The sequence below is a fragment of the Monocercomonoides exilis genome, assembly GCF_001643675.1.
Source record: "Monocercomonoides exilis strain PA203 chromosome Unknown scaffold31-1199392, whole genome shotgun sequence".
NCBI lineage: Eukaryota > Preaxostyla > Oxymonadida > Polymastigidae > Monocercomonoides > Monocercomonoides exilis.
In genome coordinates, this window is record NW_027150576.1 from 270,764 (window position 1) to 289,306 (window position 18,543).

Consider the following 18,543-nt stretch of genomic DNA (forward strand, 5'->3'; position numbering starts at 1 on the left):
TCATTGTTAATAAACTGAACTTTTTTATGTTTTTAGTTATTTTTTGTTATTTAACACTTCGTTTTTTTATTATTTTTTCCATTTCACTAAATTTCGATAAAATTTAATATAAATTGTGAAATTTGAGTTACCATGTTTTTATTAGTTGAATAATAGTTAAAAAACTGATTGATATGTGTATCACCAAAATTTTGAAATGAAAAAATATGATTTGAAGTTTTAAACACAAAAATACACTAATACATGTTTTTTTGAATAATAATCTCGATCATTAAAAATTGAAGATTTTCTTTTTTCTAATATCCTTTATTTGTTGATAATTTACATCCTTTCCATTTTGAATAAACAAAAAAACTTATTTTTTCAGATGCATTCTTCATTTTATCGAAATTAAGTGAAATGAAAAAAATAATAAAAAAACGAAGTGTTTAATAATATGGGTGATTATTTTTGAAATCAAATTTTTTCATTCATAATTTTCGGTTTAAAAACTTATCTTGAATATTTTCATATGAACGTTGAAAAGTGAAAAGGCTTATTGAAGGCATTCTTATCTTTCATTAGGTGAAAACATTTGTTTCTGAAAACAATTATCATGCTTTTTCTCTTTTGGATTAAAAACTTCTTTCAAAAAACAAACAATCTCTGAAAATTAACACCCCGAAAAAAGATATGATTTCAAAAATAATCACCTATATAAAATAACCAAAATTGTAAAGAAGTTATGTTCATAGACAATGATATAATTCAAAACACTCAAAACAAAAAGCTCGTGAAAATACGAGCAAGTCTTTGATCTTAAAAATAAAACAAAAAACACCAGATCTTTTCACAAAAATTAAAATATGAAAAAATATTTTCAGAAATAGAATATTATTATATATTAATAATTTTCTATTATTTATTTTTTTCTAAAAGTGCTCTTGAGTACCAGAAAATTTAGGTCCTGATTAAAAAAAGGGGATACGATAAATTACTGACCCTAATCACTTCTTTGCTTCCTTTCCTTTATTCCTTTCATCATCTTCTTCTTTATTTATCAAAAAATAAAGAAATTTCTTTCGCATTTCCGAAGGATCTGATTGATTTGAAGATTAACTCGAAATGTCTTCTTCTGGTTTAATCGCTTTTGTTTTGTTTTAATCTTTTCCTTGGATTATTTGTTAACGGGAGTCTATCAATTCTTTCTATTTAAAAGATGAATTATTCTCTTTGATTTCTTCTTCAGTCTTTAAAATGATACAATTTCTCTATCTTTTCTCTTTCTCTTTCTCTTTCTTTCACATGCTCCTTTTCACTGTTCTTTGTGTTGTTGCATTCTCTACAAGAAGAAGTTTTGAAACACAAAAATACGAAAAAAGAAGAGCATTTTTCAAAAATATTTGTTAATGGCAGAGAAGAAGAAGAAGAAGATGTGATATTCGTTTTCATTCCAATTGCAAATTTTTTTCAAAATGAACTCTTCTTCAATCTTGTCAATGATTGATATCTGAAAAACACTTTTTCTTTCTTTCTTTTTTTGCAACAGCAAAAAAGCATTTATTCAACAAATAAAACAAAAAGCCACAAACACACTTTCCTCTGACAAGCAAGAAATCTCAAAATTAATTGAACAAAAAATGTGATGAAACCAATAATTGCTTTAGATTATAAAAATTTTATCGTTTTCTTTGTTAACATGTGGAATGTTTCAAAGCCTTTCAAAACATTTGAAGTGGAGTGTTGTGAGCTTCGTTTACTGCAATTCACAAGACAATTTTAACTTCGTATGATAAATTGCAATTGTAACTTTTCGTTAAATCCGAAAAACTGATCACAACATCTTCATATCCCCTCTCTTCCATCATTTCGAAAATCTTTCTTTTCGTCTCTTTTCGTTTTGTTTCATCGTTTTTGTTTTCCACTTGAAATTCAATCTTTTGCAAAGTTCTTTGAAAACACCCAAATAATCGGAAATATTTCAGTGACTTTCATTTGATTGAATGATCTGCTCCATAATTACCTCAATAACTCCTCATTTCAAAAGCACTTTAATTTCTCTCAATTCACTTCTAGCCATTCTTCTGAAGGATTCCATGCACCTAAAGGATATTGAAGGGAAGTTATCCTTCTCCGTTCGAATAACTCTAACAATGCAACTTGTGTAACTAAAAAATTCTTCATCCATCAATCTGCACACTCTCATAGAAGAAGTCAATATGATGAGTCATTTGTCAAAAACAAACATCTTTGTCATTTCTTCTCTTATCTTTTCTTTCTTCTTTTCTTTCTTCTTTTCTTTCTTCTTTTCTTTCTTCTTTTCTTTCTTCTTCAAATCCAGACATCCAATAAGTTCTTCCAATTCTGTTGCTCCTTCTCCTTCAAAATAAAGCGTATTAACAAATGTTTCTTCCAAATTAAGATTAGAGAAGCATGTGATAAGCAAAAACTCCCAAACAAATTGATACGAAAGGCGAGTGAGATTGTGATGCTTTTGATTGCATTGAATTATCTCTTTGATCTCGTTGAGGACAAGTTCTTGTTCGATAAACTTCTAAGAAACAAGGGAAAATCAATAATATCAAAAACAAAATTGAAACTCCCAAACAAAAAAATGGTCAATTGCATTCAATGTCAGCGAGGCCATATCCACTTCTTTCTGAACTTCCTCGCTTTCCTCCTTGTTCAAAGCGACCTTCATAATTCAAAACATGCAAATAAAAGTTAACTCTGATGGGAAGAATCGATAAAGAGAAATGCAGCATTCACAAAGATAAACGAGTTAATTTTCGTTTTTTCCTTTTTTCCTCCTTCTTTCTCAATCATAATTTTAAATTTTCTGTATATCATTGAAAAATTATTGTGATAATTCGAGGAGTTCATTGTTTTTTATAATATCCAAAACGCTGCAACAACATAGTTGCAGCACTTGTCGCCAGTTTCCATTCTTCAATCTATCTGTGAATATTATTAAACAGATCTCCTGAAAAAACGAAATCGAATTATTCTTTATCCATCCGTTCAATCATTCGATCCATCTCTCCAATCCTCTGTCTTTGTTCGTCTTCAACTTAATGTTCCAGTACAGAAAACAATATTTTGACAATGTTAAAGAAAATAATAACATCATCCGTTCAAAATGAAATCACATTTATAAATCATTGAACTTATTAAAAGATGTTATCTCCTTCATCTGGGGCAAAATTTTTGCAATTGAGAAAAAAACTGGGATTTGTTTTAAACTTGTTAAGAAATCATATCATTATAAATCAACCGAAACAGTGCAAAAAAATTACAGAAAATTTCAAAAATTGAAAAAATATGTACAAAATATTGAATGGAACAAAATTTATAAAGTAAAATATTGTGTCCCATCTTCTCACAGTGATTCCCATGAAACAACAATATTTTTATCATTCTGAAGTAACCGAATCACAGCAAGAGAGAGAAAAAAACATCAAAATCAACTTCCGAGTCAGTTAAAAACAACGTTAAAGTTATCCTTTTTTATTTGATATACCATTGGTGCTATACCCGGAACTCAGTGCCAAACCCGGAACTGAATAATTCTTTTGAAAACCAGAGAAGCTTATTCATTGTTCAAAAACACTTCTGTCTTGAATTATAGAATCCATAAATTCATTTTCCAGAAATAAATGTTGAATAAGTTAAATTTCTTTGTTTGATTGAGATGAATTGGAAACTCCAAATGCTTCTCTTTCAACTTTTTCTTTTTTTCGCAAATAAACAAGATGCAGAATATTTTGTTGTCTAAAACGAATTGTTTGAAATTACTGTTGGTCATTTACTGTTTAAGACATCTTCATGATTTAGAAGCCATCTGCAACTTATTTTGAATTATTGATCGAAACCCTTAACCATGGAAAATAAACAGCAACTTTCACCTCTGCAGCTCAGACGTACACTTGCCTTAAGTGAATATAGAAATATTAAATCGGCAAGCCAAAAAGTTTTCGAAATCAAACGCAAAAATGCTGTCAATTTCAAAACAGCAATTGAATCAGGAGCTATTTCGAAAAGCGCATGGTATCGGGGAATCAAAGCGGAAAAGTCTGGCAGAGTTGTTAAAAAAGAAGGTCATCCACTATCGATATCCAAAAGTCAGCTTGAAACCATTGAAAATCAGGTTATGGCAATGTTATCTGAAGATACAATTGTTCGAGTTAAAGATATTCAATCGATGGTTCTTTTTAATTATCAATTTTAATTTGCATTTGATTTCTTTTCAATATTAATTTAGTGCGTTGATCTGTCGGAAAAAGAATGTGACGAAAAGCAAATTCCAAAAACAGTGAACTGCAAATATGCTCACAAACTTATTAAAAGAAGTGAAGTATTACAATCGGCTTTATCCAGACCACTGGAAATGTCAAAAATTTCAGCTCAGTCACCGGAAAATATTCAGAAATGGTTTTTGGACTTAGCTGAAGTTATCAAAAAGCATAATATTGATTCATCAACAATCTTCAATTTCGATGAAACTTCTTTAAGCTGCGGTGATACATCAATGAAACTTGTGGTTTGTATGAAAAACCAGATTCCTCCTTCTCCGCCTAAACCCCCAAAAGTTCCAAATGCCACATTGTGCTTGTGTATATGCGCGGACGGATCTTCTCTTCCAAGATTTTTGTTGTGGCCCAGAAAAGAAACTCCAGATGAATTCTCTTCGTTGTCAGCTTTTGATATTCGTTACATTTATTCTTCATCAGGATGGATAACGAAAGAGATTTACAGAGAAATAATGATTGGTTGCTGGATTCCTCTGATTTCCTCCAAAGTTAAACCGACTTCAACAAAAAAAAGCTCTTCTACTGATGGACAATCACAGATCACATGATGATGAATTAGTGACAAGGGAAGCCACAAAGAATAATATTGTTATTCTGAAATTTCCTCCAAACATGACTCATTTACTGCAGCCATGTGATTCTTATGTATTTTCTCGTTTGAAGTTCACACTCTACAACAAGTTTTGCTCTCCTTCCAAGTTTTCTTTGAGTGCTTATCGATCTGCTCTCGCAAATGCACTTCCTGATGCTGTGGCAGCCGCAATTACTCCTTCAACAGTGAAAGCATCATATGTCAAAACTGGAGTGTGGCCTATTGCGGCTTCTTCTGTTCTAACAAGAATTTCATGTTCTCCTATCTCTTCGTCAAGTGAGAAAAATGTAAAGAAAGCATCTTCAAATTCATGGAAAAATGAATTATTCTGAGATTTTTCTCCAAAGAAAGATCTCGAAAACCCAACAGCTGGCGAACAAGAATTAGCCCAATCCGTGACAACTGACTTCCAAATAGTGCAAAAGCCATTATCAGTCAAACAATTACCTGTTCGTTCTTCAAAATCATCCAAATCTTCAAAAGAAACACCTCCTCTCATATCTCAGTTTTCTTCGAAAGTGACATCGTTGAAAGAGATTCAACATCAAATACAGGAAGCTGAAAACAATTTATCAATTCTTCGTTCTCAAATGAAAGTTTTTGAATCACAATGCACCAACAGTCAACGCTCATCACAAAATTCAAAACGAAGTCATGATGATCTCAAAAAGCTTTTGGATTTTTCAAATAATCCTTCGAAGAAAAAATTCTGAATCGTCGAAAAAGAATAAGGAAAGAAGAAGAAGAAGAAAACGAAACCAATCAAAGCCAAAAAAGACTTCAATTCAGAAAGAAATTGAGCCACCAAAGATCGCTATCTCCTGTTTTTTCAAAAAGAGAGCTTGAAATGAGAAAAATAATTCATTCCAAAACACAAGGTGACAGAAAAGAGAAGTGCTGATTTCTAAATCTGGGTTTACGGATAATTCAATAATCATCATTGTGCTCTGTCAGAATCCGTTCTTTTTGATTGTTTTGTCTTTTTTTCAGTTTTCTTGTTTTCGCATGTCTCATATTCAACATAATTGCTTTCATCAGGAGAACAATGCAGTCCATTTTATTCATTTAAAAAAGAACATACAAAGATGTGGAATGCAACAAGTTTCAATTAAGCAAACAACGATAATAATATATGTTTGATTATCATTTTTTCCAAATATTTCCTGAATTCATAGATAATAAATCAAATCATTCTCTTTTCAACTTGAAACTCTCCAGATTAGGGAGTCTTTTTTCCAAAGAATTAAACAAAATTATACATTTGTTTTCATTTGTTTTCATTCATTAATCGAAAATAATGGATCCAAATGTTGCAATAATGAAATAAACACAAGATAGAGGCTGTAATGAAACACAAATCAGAGGGACATTCAGTTCCGGGTTTGGCACTGAGTTCCGGGTATAGCACCAATGGTATTTGAAAGATTTTATGGTAAATGCAGAAAAGAGGGGTACATAAATTTTTTCATGGTTTTGAAATGTATTGCAATAAAAATTAATTCACATTCATTTATGTGTTGCATATAAGTGACACATCAAATTAGAAAATTATGAAGGAAAAATGAAACCAACAATTTCATATTCCAATTTATTTTCAAGTTTTACAATGTTTTGTTCCATTTAATAAATTTGATATGTAAAGGAAAAATTAAATTATTTCCGTCAAATACCTAGAAGCAGGACGTAATATCATGGTTTTCAATGGTGTAACATTTAAAGAAGATTTTAAAGTTGCGGATAACCGTGATGCTTCAAAATTATTTTTTAAGTTAATATTTTGGGTTTCTTTTTTCCACGATTTTTTTATTGATACACACAAAATTTTCTTCAAACCTAAAAAATTGTTATTATTTGTCTTATAAATAGCATGTGGCTTGATTATAATGCAGGATGAACGATTAACTTTAACATTTTTAGGTACCTCTATCTTCTGCTCTTACCTATTTTATTTTTTACTGAACAAAGCTTAAAAATTTTTCGAAAATGGAAATGGAAGATCTAAGGAAAGAAATATCAAAAAATCGAAATTCTTTCAACAAAATGATGACCGTACAAATAATAGTTTGTTAATTGGGGGAAAATATGAGACTTCAAGCCTTTTCATTGAAAAATTATGCAATTTTCATTCACTTTTTGAGATCAAAAAACATAATAAAAAGGGATTTATTTTTTGACATTCGTGAAATGTCACCACACTTGTTGTTTTGATTTCAACAATGCCTGTTAACAGATATGAAAATCAAAACAAATTTGAAATCTGAGAAAGTAATATTAAGTTATGAGTGAAGCAATTATTTTGTGCTTTGTGCATAAAAAGCTTGAAATTCGGTATTTTCCCCCAATTGATCTCAAAAAATGTTGTTATTTATTAGAAAAGAAAACAAACATTCATTTTCTTCTCTTCTTGTTGAGAGATGCCACTTTATGGGTCATGTCACTTGAAGTGATAAAAGGGCACGACGACATGTGCTGATCTCAAGATATCTTGCGCCATAAAAAACCATCAGATACTCACTGTTCTTGTTAATTGTTAATTCTTTTTGTATTATTGAAATTAAGAAAAACAAAGAATTGATGAATATTTTGTTTATTTATCATGTTTTTTTTTGAAATGCTCCATGAAATATGAATGAAAAAAACTCTTACACATATCAATTGTTCGCCAAGTGTTGTTTATTGCGGAAGTCCAAAATAAACTGGCATTTTGTCAATGTTCATTATTCCCCATTCCCCTCCCTTTGTTTGTCTTGTTTTTCTTGTACATGAAAGCGGCAATGATTTGTTGTCCAATTTCACAATTTCTATCACTTTTTTGAAGCTTTCTTCAAAGATCTGGGCTGTTGAAGGAGTTTTATGAAAATCATTCACAAGCTCACTTTCTTTGAATGCAGAAAAAATATTGATCGATGAAGAAACTTGCAGAATGGCATTCACTGCAACCCACAAAAGTTGTTCCATGCAATCATGCGTTGAACCTGATTCAACCTGTTGAATTTGAAGTTTCCAAAGTGAAAAAATTAATAAATCCAATGACTGCAACAAGTGTGTTGTATTCGGAGGCAAAACCAAAAGCAAAATATTCTCATTGGCAAGACGAGTCAACACATTATCCGATAGGTGGATTCTGCAGCCATCAAGAATCAACACTGCCTGTGTGTATTTATCTGGCAAAATCATTCTTTTAATGTTGACATGAGGAATGAATACTTTTTCAATCCAGTTTTCAAACCACTCCTTTGTGAAATAAGATGAATTTCCGACTTCTACGCAACCATGTATTCCTATTTGATAGCCTAGAGACCGAAGGGATCTTGTGTTGAAAGGTTTTTGCACCAGTAAACAAGGAGGAACAAAAGTTCCATCAAGTGAAATGCAGTAGAGCAATGATATCCTTTTTTCTCCTCTGTCAACAGGCGTGTGATCCATTTCACGATTTTCATTTGTTCCAACTATTAAGTTCACCTTTCTTGTATCTTCATGCGCGTGATAACCTGATTCATCAGCACAGAAGATCATGGATGAATATTTTCCACACACATATTGAACCAAATGATTTTTCCAGATGATAATGCTTTGTTCCGATATTTTCATTCTTTTTTCTTCTCTAACGCTTGAAGGAACGATCATCAATTCCTCGCTATGCCTTTTTATGAATGAAGAATGAAAATTGTGAGAAGGCGTTTTATGACAAACTTTCGCAACAACGTCTCTTAGCGTTTTCGGTGTGATTTGCTTTCTTTCATCTCTCAAATTTTTTAAAATTTCCATGACTCGTTTTTCTTGCTTTCGAGTCATCAACATGTTTTTTTTCTCGATTACCTTTTTCCTTATATATCCGGTTCTAACCTGGCAGACAAGGCTCGGTGTGCAGTCGAGTGCCTTTGCAATTCACACATTTGAAGGAATTTTAACTTTTCTAATTTTGCAAGCGTTGAAGAAGGAACGAATTAATGAAACTTTCGTTTTTGAAGTGTTTCGCGACAAGAAGGATGAAATGAAGTGGAGGTCCAATTTTGGAATAAATCCTGTTAAAACTGTTTCAAATGAAGATGAGCTAAAAGTTGAAATTACGAAAGGCATTACCAATAAAAAGATATACAAATATGTTTAACTGAAACAACCATAATAAATAAAGAATTATCGTTGGCAACATTTAACAATTAACATGAACGATGAGTGACTGATATTGGCGCGAGAAGAGAAAAAACATAACAAGGTGGTGGGTAACAAACAGGGGTGGGCAAAGAGAAGAAATTGAATGTTTGTTTTCTTTTCTAATTAAAATGCATAACATTTTAATTGTCAAGTGAACTTCCATTCAATTTCTTCTCTTCTTGTTGAGAGAAAAACTTAGTTGGAAGCTGTTGCTTTACAATCTGGACTTCGACCGAAGGAGCGGAAATCATATGTCTTGGACTCTCTTTTGGCCTGTGCCCTTGTGCGAATTATGAAAATGTCCTTTTCTTCTGGTCTGTGCTGTTCACTGTTCAATGCATCTCGGGTTCAATCATCGTCTCCTTGAGTTTGCAACTTCTTTCCTTTTGTCCTTTTCCTCCTGACAGTCTTCGTTTTCACCTCTTCCACTAACTCCTCCATGGAAGCATCCACTTCTTCACTCTTTAATTCCTCTTCTGAAAGAGTTCCTTCATTGGCTTGTTCTCATTTTTCTTCCTCTTCATCACTAACTATCGGACTATCATCCCTCCCGCAGTCACCAGTCTTCTGTTCCTTCATTGTTCCAGCAATTACTTGTACCATTGACGACGCCAAATTAGTCCTGAAATAGAGCTTAACGAGAGTGTTTGTCTTCGGCGATAGCCTTGCAAACTTAGCAATCTGTGAAGGCGAGATTCCTGCCATTGTTAATGTTGACAATGTTGCTGCCTTTAAAGAGTACGGCCTGAATCTCTGAGGAACTCCTGCTAGCTTCATTGCCTCCTTTGCTAACTTGCGGATACCCGAGGCAGTCAGCAGCTCGTATGTTATAGTATTGAGCAGAAGTTTGTTGCTGTTCTGTTTTTGTTTTACCGGGAAATACAAATCCCTAATTGCGGAAGCTGGACAAATAAGTGGGAGATCGGGAAGAAAAGGAACTGCAATCTCCGACCGTGTGTGTGATGTTTTCAACACTGTGTCAAAATATACACCTTCCTCTTCAAACCGAGAGTTTTCCATGTTGACGCGCTCCAGTTCTGTAAATCTGCAGGCAGAGAAGAGCATTGTTAATGTGATAACCTTCATTGTCAATATCTTGAAAGATAACTTGTTGTTTGGGCCAAACTCTGTGAAGTATTTTAACAAAATATTCGGATTCCAAATCTCTGGAGCCATTTTCTTTCTTGATGTGTCGTTTCTTCGGAATGCACGAAATAAAATCCTGATGATAGCGATGTCTCCCAATGCAGTGTTGAAAGCAAGAACTGAATAAAATGACACTGCTGCCGTTACCATCTGTATAACAGAAACCTTGAATCCTCTATTCTTCATTGTTAAAAATACATCAATGCATTTGACGGTCCAGTCTGGAAGTTGTCTGGAATATGTCCATGGGCACACTTCTTCCACTGGTCTGAAAAGTGCGGGAAACAGAATAAATATCCATCCCATGTCGTTTGTGCAATTCCAGCCTTGCACTCCTCTGCAAGCTCCAAAGGGACATTTCTTTCATGAAGCGCGTGCAGCCACCAGGCTTCACCTCTCTCCTTAATGGATTCAGCAGAATCACTTTCATCCTCCCTGGAGGAAGGCAGGCTCCCGTCTTCTTCATCCATGGCACCTCCAGAAGAATCTTGGAGCTGTAATTCAATTCCAAGCTGTAATAATTGCTCATTCGATGTAGGATGTCCCAATTCTGACCCTTCCAGCTCGGCAGGAGTATAATCGCTCGAGCTTTCTCCATCTGAGCCTTTCGTATTACCATCGGAATCAGAGGTATCGGTGGATGAGCTAGAACACACTCGTTGTTTCAAGGAACTGTCAATCCATCTTCGGCAATTGGACTGCCTACTCCACACCATCTTTCCACTTTGTGATTGTGTTCCGATGCAAAAGCATCGAGAGTCGGTCTCACTTTCAACTGTGAAAGAACCTCTTTGAGTACTTCGTCCTTTATTTCGTAGTCTCCTGCACTTTCCAATCGAGACAGCGCATCCGCTCTGTGGTTCTTTCTTCCTGGAAGATGTTGTGCTCTTATTATCAGATTCCTTGCCTCCGACCATTTCCATATCTTGCGTAGCACTGGCCGAAGATTCTTCCCTGCACTCCAACGATTTATGTTGAAAACCACTGAGCTGTTGTCCGATCGCAGCAACAGCTGGGATATTTTGTTTTCTTGAATTGTCTGCGAAAAATGGCGAAGCGCTTGCAAAACAGCTAGTTGTTCTCTGAAGTTGGACGATTGGCGACGGGCATAGTTGGGGAACTTGGCGTGCCAATCCATAATGTTGTTGTTCACTCTGAATGTTGCACCCCACGCTGTTTCCGCTGCATCTGTCGTTAATACAGCCTGGGAGATAAACACTGGTTGTAATGGTCTCTGTCGACTCCGGCTCAATATCCATTGCCACTCCTGAATCTCCCTCAACACTGAAGCATTCATCCTCATCACACCGCTCCATCCGTATGTCTTCACGTTCCTCTGAAGGAGACGATGATGAGCTGCAAGGTGAAGTGACGCATCCTGGTATACGAATCTTACTGCGCTGAGCTTTCCAATTGCTGAAGCAAAATCCTTTATTCGAACTGTTTTGGCTCTTATTGCCTTCACTCTCCATTGACTTAGCATCGCTTTGAGAGATTACAACCTCTCCTCGCACAATTGAACTGTGAATGCTTCCGTGTCCCATGCAAACCCCAGAAAAGTGAACTTTCTCCTCGGGGTTGTTGAACATTTGTCCTTGTTGATAATCAAGCCCAGATTTTCCAAAAATCGAATCACCTTGCTTGTGATTTCTTTCAACATGTTGAAATCTTGATGCAGGAGAATCAGATCGTCCAAGTATGATATCACTCTCACGTTCCATTTTATTTTGATTTCCGTTGTGACTTTCCTCATCACTTTTGTGAAATACCTTGGCGCATCTGTGTAGCCGAACGGCATGCCGTTGAAAGCATAATCGATGCCTTCGAACCTGAACGTTAGATAAGGTCTGAGTTCGTTTGAAACAGGAATTAGATAATAGGCTTGAGATAAATCCATTGTCACCGCGAAGTCGTTCATGCTTATCAATTTTTCGACTGTTCTTTCGTTCTCGCATTTGAAATGAGATTTCGTAATTGCAGCGTTTAGTATTCGGTAATGTAAAATCTGCCTCCAGACTCCGGACTTCTTCCGAATGAGGAAAATATTGTTCCGAAATTTCACCTCTTTGGGAGGAATTCTGCTCACAATCCCTGTTTCCAGCTGCTCCTTCAATTCCTTTCGAAAAGCAATCTTTTGGTTCATGCTCATTTGTGCTGCTCCGTCCATGATTTTCCTCTTTTCCAAACCATCTCTTGCCCTGCGATTGCACCAATGAGCCTGGACTCCATTTTTGATTAATATTCCTCCGTCTATTTTTCTCCATTCTTGTATATAGTCCGCTGTCCGACCTCCTATCTTTCCAGCTTTTAAAGTCCTTCTCGTCTGAGCTAGCTCCAATTCTTCTGCAGTCCCGCGGTTCGTCCTGTTGTGTTTTTCTTCCAATAATCTCTCCTTGGTCCTGCGCTTCTGAACGTCGACGACCGGGGACTTCCTTGAAAAAAGTGTTTTTTTCCAGAAATTTGTGGTGTCGGATGATATTATTTGGAGAAGAATCCTTTTGGAGAAGAATAAATATATGAAGATCCCTGCTGCCTCTTCTGCTCCTTTGAAAGCTTTTCCAAAATCTGTTCCTGACGCTTTGTTAGCAGGCCTCCTGATGGTTCCGAGTCCATCTTTTCCGCCGCGCGAAAACCGAATCTTCCTTCGATTCTGCACTTCCTCGCTTCATGAAGTGCTTGAGAAACCATTAGAATTACATCCTTGATCATCTGTTCGCGGCTCTCTTTCTCGTCGCTCTTGATTTGAATAGACATTAGTAACGCCTTGAATGCTGGATATAAAAATATTTCAACCCGTTCGCCTGCTTTATCCAAAGCATCTCTGTACCAAAAAGATGTTCTGCTTGCTGCTGGGGGTGATGCTTGTAATACCAGGCTGAAATCCTGTTCGTTGTAACATGTCGCAATATCTTCCACAATTGTCTTAGAAATTCTGACATCAAACAGAGAGGTTGTTGGCTCTTCGCCAAATATTGATTTGAACAAATCATCAACAGTTCGAGAATCTGCGGTTTCGGAAAAGATGGGGGAAGGCTGTTGTTCTTCTTCAGCGTGTGAAAAGATATTCGAAGAAGCTGTTGGTATCTGTGAGCTATTGCATTGGGAACTCGTTGGCCCACTGATCTGCATAGCAGAACCAGAAGAAGGTGCGAACCCGGCTTGCAATGGAGTTTGCGGTATGCTAAACATTTTTGATCACGAAAAGTGACATGACCCATAAAGTGGCATCTCTCAACAAGAAGAGAAGAAATTGAATGGAAGTTTTCTTAACAATTAAAATGTTATGCATTTTAATTGATTATAACATCCAAAATCATTGTATTCTTCAATATATCCCATCATCATGTACAGCTGTTTGTGTGAAAGAAATAACAATTTTTCAGAATAACAATAAAAAGCACAACAAGTTTGTTCTCTTCCATTTTTCGATAATAATATTGAACATATCAAAAACAAGCTTTTCATCAATCAAGACTTCATCGAAAAATTAAAATGGAGAGTATTCACTTTTCCAAGCAGAATATCTGAGAAGAAATAAATGTCGCGACACAAAACGTGAATAAGAATTGATTGATTGTGAAAGTATTTTGTGCTTCAAATTGGATCATAAAACCAAAATTTCAATCGAATTAATAAATGAGCTATTCAGAATGAAACGGAAGAGATAAAGAAAGTGGACAAGGCTCGATTTTAGTCTGTCTCAAAAATGGTTAATGAAGAACGTGATGCAGAGACAAATGTTGGAGGACTTCACTATTTTTTATGTGAATGATTGATAAATCGAGATGAAACAAAAGGAGAGCAACTCCTGCTGTTGGGGATGTGTTTGGAACATTCTTTTGACAAATTCGTCAACTGAAGAGTCCTATGTATGACTGAAAGTTTGTTCAGCGAAGACGAAGAAGAATGTGTAGCATCATTGGAATTGACAATTAGACAAAGTTGATCGATCATTTGTGTTGAAATCAGTTCTGCAAAATGAAGGATTGGTTGGTTGTCAAAATGAATATCCAGTCATTTGAATAAGAAATTTTTTCAGATTATGTAATAGATTGTCAAAGAGGAAAGAATATTTCGAAAGAATCTTCTCATAAGAAAAAAAATATATGTTGTTCATTTCGTTCTCATCACAAATAATCTGAATTATCGTGTCAATTTCTTCTTTCTGAATGATGTTCTATCATTTAAAAAAGAAATGAAGATGATTCAGCTGCATTTATTCAATATGATTCTCAGTGCAATTGTTGACTTTGTAACATTCCAAATTCATTCTCCATTCAACTGAAATCAAATGGCTTTGACTTAACAAAAATTTCATGAAATTGTCTAAAAATAATCTGAGATGTTTTTGTTTTGAAAGAACTGGAAAAAAAACTTTGAATGATTATCTTTTCAATTCTTTCTATAATTTTCTCAATTGGTTCTGTGACAACTTATTATTTTCCTTCCTTTAGATTGATTAACAAAACAAATCTTTTGTCAGTCCAGATTATTTTTTTTTTTGATTTTTATATTCTTTCATTTTCTACAACACAATGATAAGTTTAGAGCGATATCAAAAAGCATACAAATATACGTCCAATAAACCACGTCAAGTTTGCAAACACATTATTATCCTTGTCTTAATCTGAATACAGCAACAAAGAAAAAAATAAAAAAAATAAAAAAATAAAAAAATAAAAAAATAAAAAAATAAAAAAATAAAAAAATAAAAAAATAAAAAAATAAAAAAATAAAAAAAAAAATAGAAATAGAAATAGAACAGAATTGAATAGAATAGAATTAAAGAAGTTCGATTTTTTTAGATTTTAAAAATAAACATATGATTTAATATAATAATTGAACTTCAATAAATGGATATATTGCAATTATTTGCTTATAGAGAATTTCATATTTGAAAAAAATACTTCTTTAAAAAAATATCATTGGGCTAACTAAAAATATATTAAGATAATTACAACGAATATATCACAATAAAAAAACAATGTTATATAAATAATGAATGCGAATTATTAAAATTTCAAATATTTTAATGTTTGGCTAAGACTAACATTTCATATTGTCATTGAAAAATGATTCTTTATGATAATGTGTGTGAAAAATATGAATAATTACATTTGTATTTGCACAACTTTTTGAGACTATATCTGATTGTGATTATTCATTATGATGCTTTACACAGAAAAATAAAAAAATTAATTTTTTAAATAATGAATTTTTGGTCGATTTTTTTTTTGGAAATTCTTCACCGAAACGCATTTTTACTTGCTTGAACAATTTTGATCATAAATCACTTTTATTTTTTGACTCCATTGTGCACATTTTTGGAAAAGCGATAAATAAAAAATATTTTTTTGATCAAAAAATCGATTTTTCATTGAAAAAAATCACACATAATGAAACAAAATGTTAGTATTAATTTTCAGTCCTGTGATAATATGTGATGGAAAATGAATGAAAAACTATCAAAGAATATCGTTGCATCGAAAAATGTGACAATATACGAATGTGATTGAATTCGACGTGATAACATCAGGTTTTGACTATATAATAATAATAATAATAACGTGATTTTTTTATCCGGACATAATCTTAATTTATTGATAAAAGAATAAATAGTTTTTTTTTGTAAATCGCATGTTGAAATTTTCGAAAAAATACAACAATCTCTTGTAAATATTATCCATCAATTCTCTTTTAATAATTTTTCTGGAATTTCTTCGTTCATTATCATCTTCTTAATCATCATCTTTTTTAAATTTGGGATTTGGATATTTTTCTTTTTTCGGCTTCTCTGCAGAAAACAAATCTTTTTCTATTTTTTCTTCAGAAGAATCATCAATATTTTCTCCTCTTTCATCTTTTTGTATGCTTTCCATTCATTGAAAAATGATTGATCTGAAATATTTTTTCCATGGTAATTGAAACTATGGGATTTTTTTTCAGCTGAACTGAAGGAGTGTCAGGCAACTTCACCAATACAGAATTGGACTGCCCAGACAACACTCCGCTCTTTTCAAATGCAGAGTGAATTGTTGAAGGAAGCAATGCAGTTTGCAAAGCCTGTGGCAAGGCATTTGCAACTGCTTTTCGTCTGAGCGCGATCGAAGAAGAAGACGAAACTACATTGTTTTAATTAAAACATCTTTTAAACACGGCAAAAACTCCGCAGTCAAGTGGCTGTGAAAGATGAGTGTTGTGTGGAATAAATGTCATTACGTCAATTGATGAATCTGCAAATTTTTACCACAGATCTTGCTGTGCTCTTGATGGATGAGAATCCAAGAGAAGCAAACATCTTTCTTCGTTCTAATCCAGCAATTTTTTTCTTTGGACAATTCCAGGTAGTTGTATTTCCCCAGCATAGTTAGCAAACAATGCATCAGTCATCTATCCATCATTATCTGCCCAGGCATGAAACTGCTGGCTGAGCAAGACCTTCATTTCTTGTGGAAATTTTTTGGATGGCCAAAGAACAAGGTTTGGCAAATGATGACCATCAGTGGCAACTGCAACCACGAGAGTGGAGTTTGGCACGTTGATTGGTGTTTTGGATATTCCTTCTGGAACATCTGAAGAATGAACGGCAAATTTTTTTGAAATGTCGGAGAATCGAAAAGAGGATTCGTCTGTGTTGAAGATGAGAGAAGGAGAGTATTTGTGAGAATCATGAAGTGATTGAAGAAGAGAGAAGAAAGGCTGAAGAGACTTCTTATTTGATACAGATCAACGTTGAATGTCAACGGTATGAGGAATGGATGTTTTGAGATCTGGATTGAGTTTGACAAAGGAATAAGGAGTTTATTTGGAAATTTTGACTTCTGGTTCTTCTTCTTCGCAACTTCGAATTTAACTTTCGGTTAGCACTGATTCCATCTTTCATTATTATTAATAAAAAATATTAATAAGAAAAAGCATTTAATTCAAACCAATCGTTTTGTTTGAGTTACAGAATAACTCACTTTTGTGAAACTCTCTATTCTGATGACTCCGGTTATCATCTCTTTGTCTTCTTTAGTGAAAAGCTCTGGACGACCAACTTTTCCCACAATTTTTCGCTTTTCAACAGCACTCACAGCTCAATCAATCGACAAACGAGAGAATTCATTTTGATTAGCAGCGTAGGTCACATGGCATTTTCCATCAGCAACTATTGTAGCTATACGTACTAATCGATTTATGATTTGACGATACTGGAAAGATTCCATCAAATCTCTCAATTTCGTCAAACCACTTTCTTTTCTGTGTTTCACAAGGCTCAAACAAATAAAATATTGGTTATGATCTTTTTTTATTTTCTTCAGAAATATTTTTTTTTTTGAAATGAAAAAAAATCAAATAAAATTTTTTCGATTAAATTCTAACTTTGTTCCGCTGCTATTACATAATCTCTTCAAGTGAGGCATAAATCAAAGATGGAGGAGCTTATTCTCACATCTTCTCCCCATCAGAGAATAGGTGCTGTAATTTAATCCAGAATTTCAGTCATTGATTTTTCCTTATATAATGAAAACAATATAAAAAATATTAAAAGTGGGAAAAATCAACTTATTATTAAAAAAAAGTCCGGGTTTTTCAAAAAGTTCGGGTTAATAAATCACTCTAACAATTTAAATAATCAGAAATATTTTTCAATGAAACAAATGGTTAGGTTATAATCAATTTCGGTTATGGTCACAAAAAATCGTGCAAAATGGATTGTGATAATAACCGAGCTTGACTGCATAACGAAAAATAAAAAAATTTTTCAGGTGTCGTGAATGATTAACTTTGTAGTTTTTCAGATATTTTTTATTTCAATCTCAGCTTCTAATTTTTTTCCCCTTTATTCTTCTTTCTTTTTGTAATTTATTTTTTATTAAACACTTTCGAATTTTAGAAAATTAAGGGTTCAATAAGGACAGAAAGGATATTGAGAAATACACACTCATTTGAAAATAAAAGATAAATTATCGTATTATTCTATTGAAACGAAACTCAATTAAAAAAACAAATCCTAAATAAAGTGTATAATAATTGTAATATTTCTTTTTCATAAATACAAATTATCCACGATGAATTCTGAAAAATTATTCCACCCCATTATAATATCATTATTCCTGCGTATTTTCTTTTCCGTTTTCCGGAATTTTTTGAATTTTTTGAGGATTGTTTCAAGATGAAACATGCACAAAGAATTATGTATCGTACGTTATAACATTTATTATGAGTGAATTTTCAATTTGTTCCAGTTATTTATGCCTACAGAAAATTATGCATTTTGAAGGCAAATGAAGCACAAATATTTTTGCTCATTTTCCTTCCTGCTTAATTATTTGTGCTTTTGCAGAAGCTCCACTTTTATTGCAAACCCTTATGACA

General features: G+C 33.4%; 5 protein-coding genes across 5 annotated transcripts; 1 reads left to right on the forward strand and 4 right to left on the reverse strand.

The window, feature by feature from the left end:
* Positions 1-2,206: 2,206 nt before the first annotated feature.
* On the reverse strand, positions 2,207-2,680 carry MONOS_13117 (uncharacterized protein; the record flags this gene model as incomplete). Its single annotated transcript, XM_067865799.1, has 2 exons — positions 2,207-2,533; positions 2,588-2,680. 2 exons carry the CDS (start codon positions 2,678-2,680, stop codon positions 2,207-2,209), a joined length of 420 nt encoding a protein of 139 aa, XP_067724855.1.
* Positions 2,681-3,859: 1,179 nt separating this feature from the next.
* Positions 3,860-4,837, forward strand: MONOS_13118 (uncharacterized protein; the record flags this gene model as incomplete). The annotated part of the gene is made up of 2 exons (XM_067865800.1): positions 3,860-4,183; positions 4,241-4,837. 2 exons carry the CDS (start codon positions 3,860-3,862, stop codon positions 4,835-4,837), a joined length of 921 nt encoding a protein of 306 aa, XP_067724856.1.
* Positions 4,838-9,540: 4,703 nt separating this feature from the next.
* Positions 9,541-10,332, reverse strand: MONOS_13119 (uncharacterized protein; the record flags this gene model as incomplete). Its single annotated transcript, XM_067865801.1, has 1 exon — positions 9,541-10,332. One exon carries the CDS (start codon positions 10,330-10,332, stop codon positions 9,541-9,543), a length of 792 nt encoding a protein of 263 aa, XP_067724857.1.
* Positions 10,333-10,370: 38 nt separating this feature from the next.
* Positions 10,371-11,903, reverse strand: MONOS_13120 (uncharacterized protein; the record flags this gene model as incomplete). The annotated part of the gene is made up of 1 exon (XM_067865803.1): positions 10,371-11,903. One exon carries the CDS (start codon positions 11,901-11,903, stop codon positions 10,371-10,373), a length of 1,533 nt encoding a protein of 510 aa, XP_067724858.1.
* Positions 11,904-12,660: 757 nt separating this feature from the next.
* On the reverse strand, positions 12,661-13,371 carry MONOS_13121 (uncharacterized protein; the record flags this gene model as incomplete). The annotated part of the gene is made up of 1 exon (XM_067865804.1): positions 12,661-13,371. The coding sequence occupies one exon, from the start codon at positions 13,369-13,371 to the stop codon at positions 12,661-12,663; it is 711 nt and encodes a 236-aa protein (XP_067724859.1).
* Positions 13,372-18,543: the final 5,172 nt, after the last annotated feature.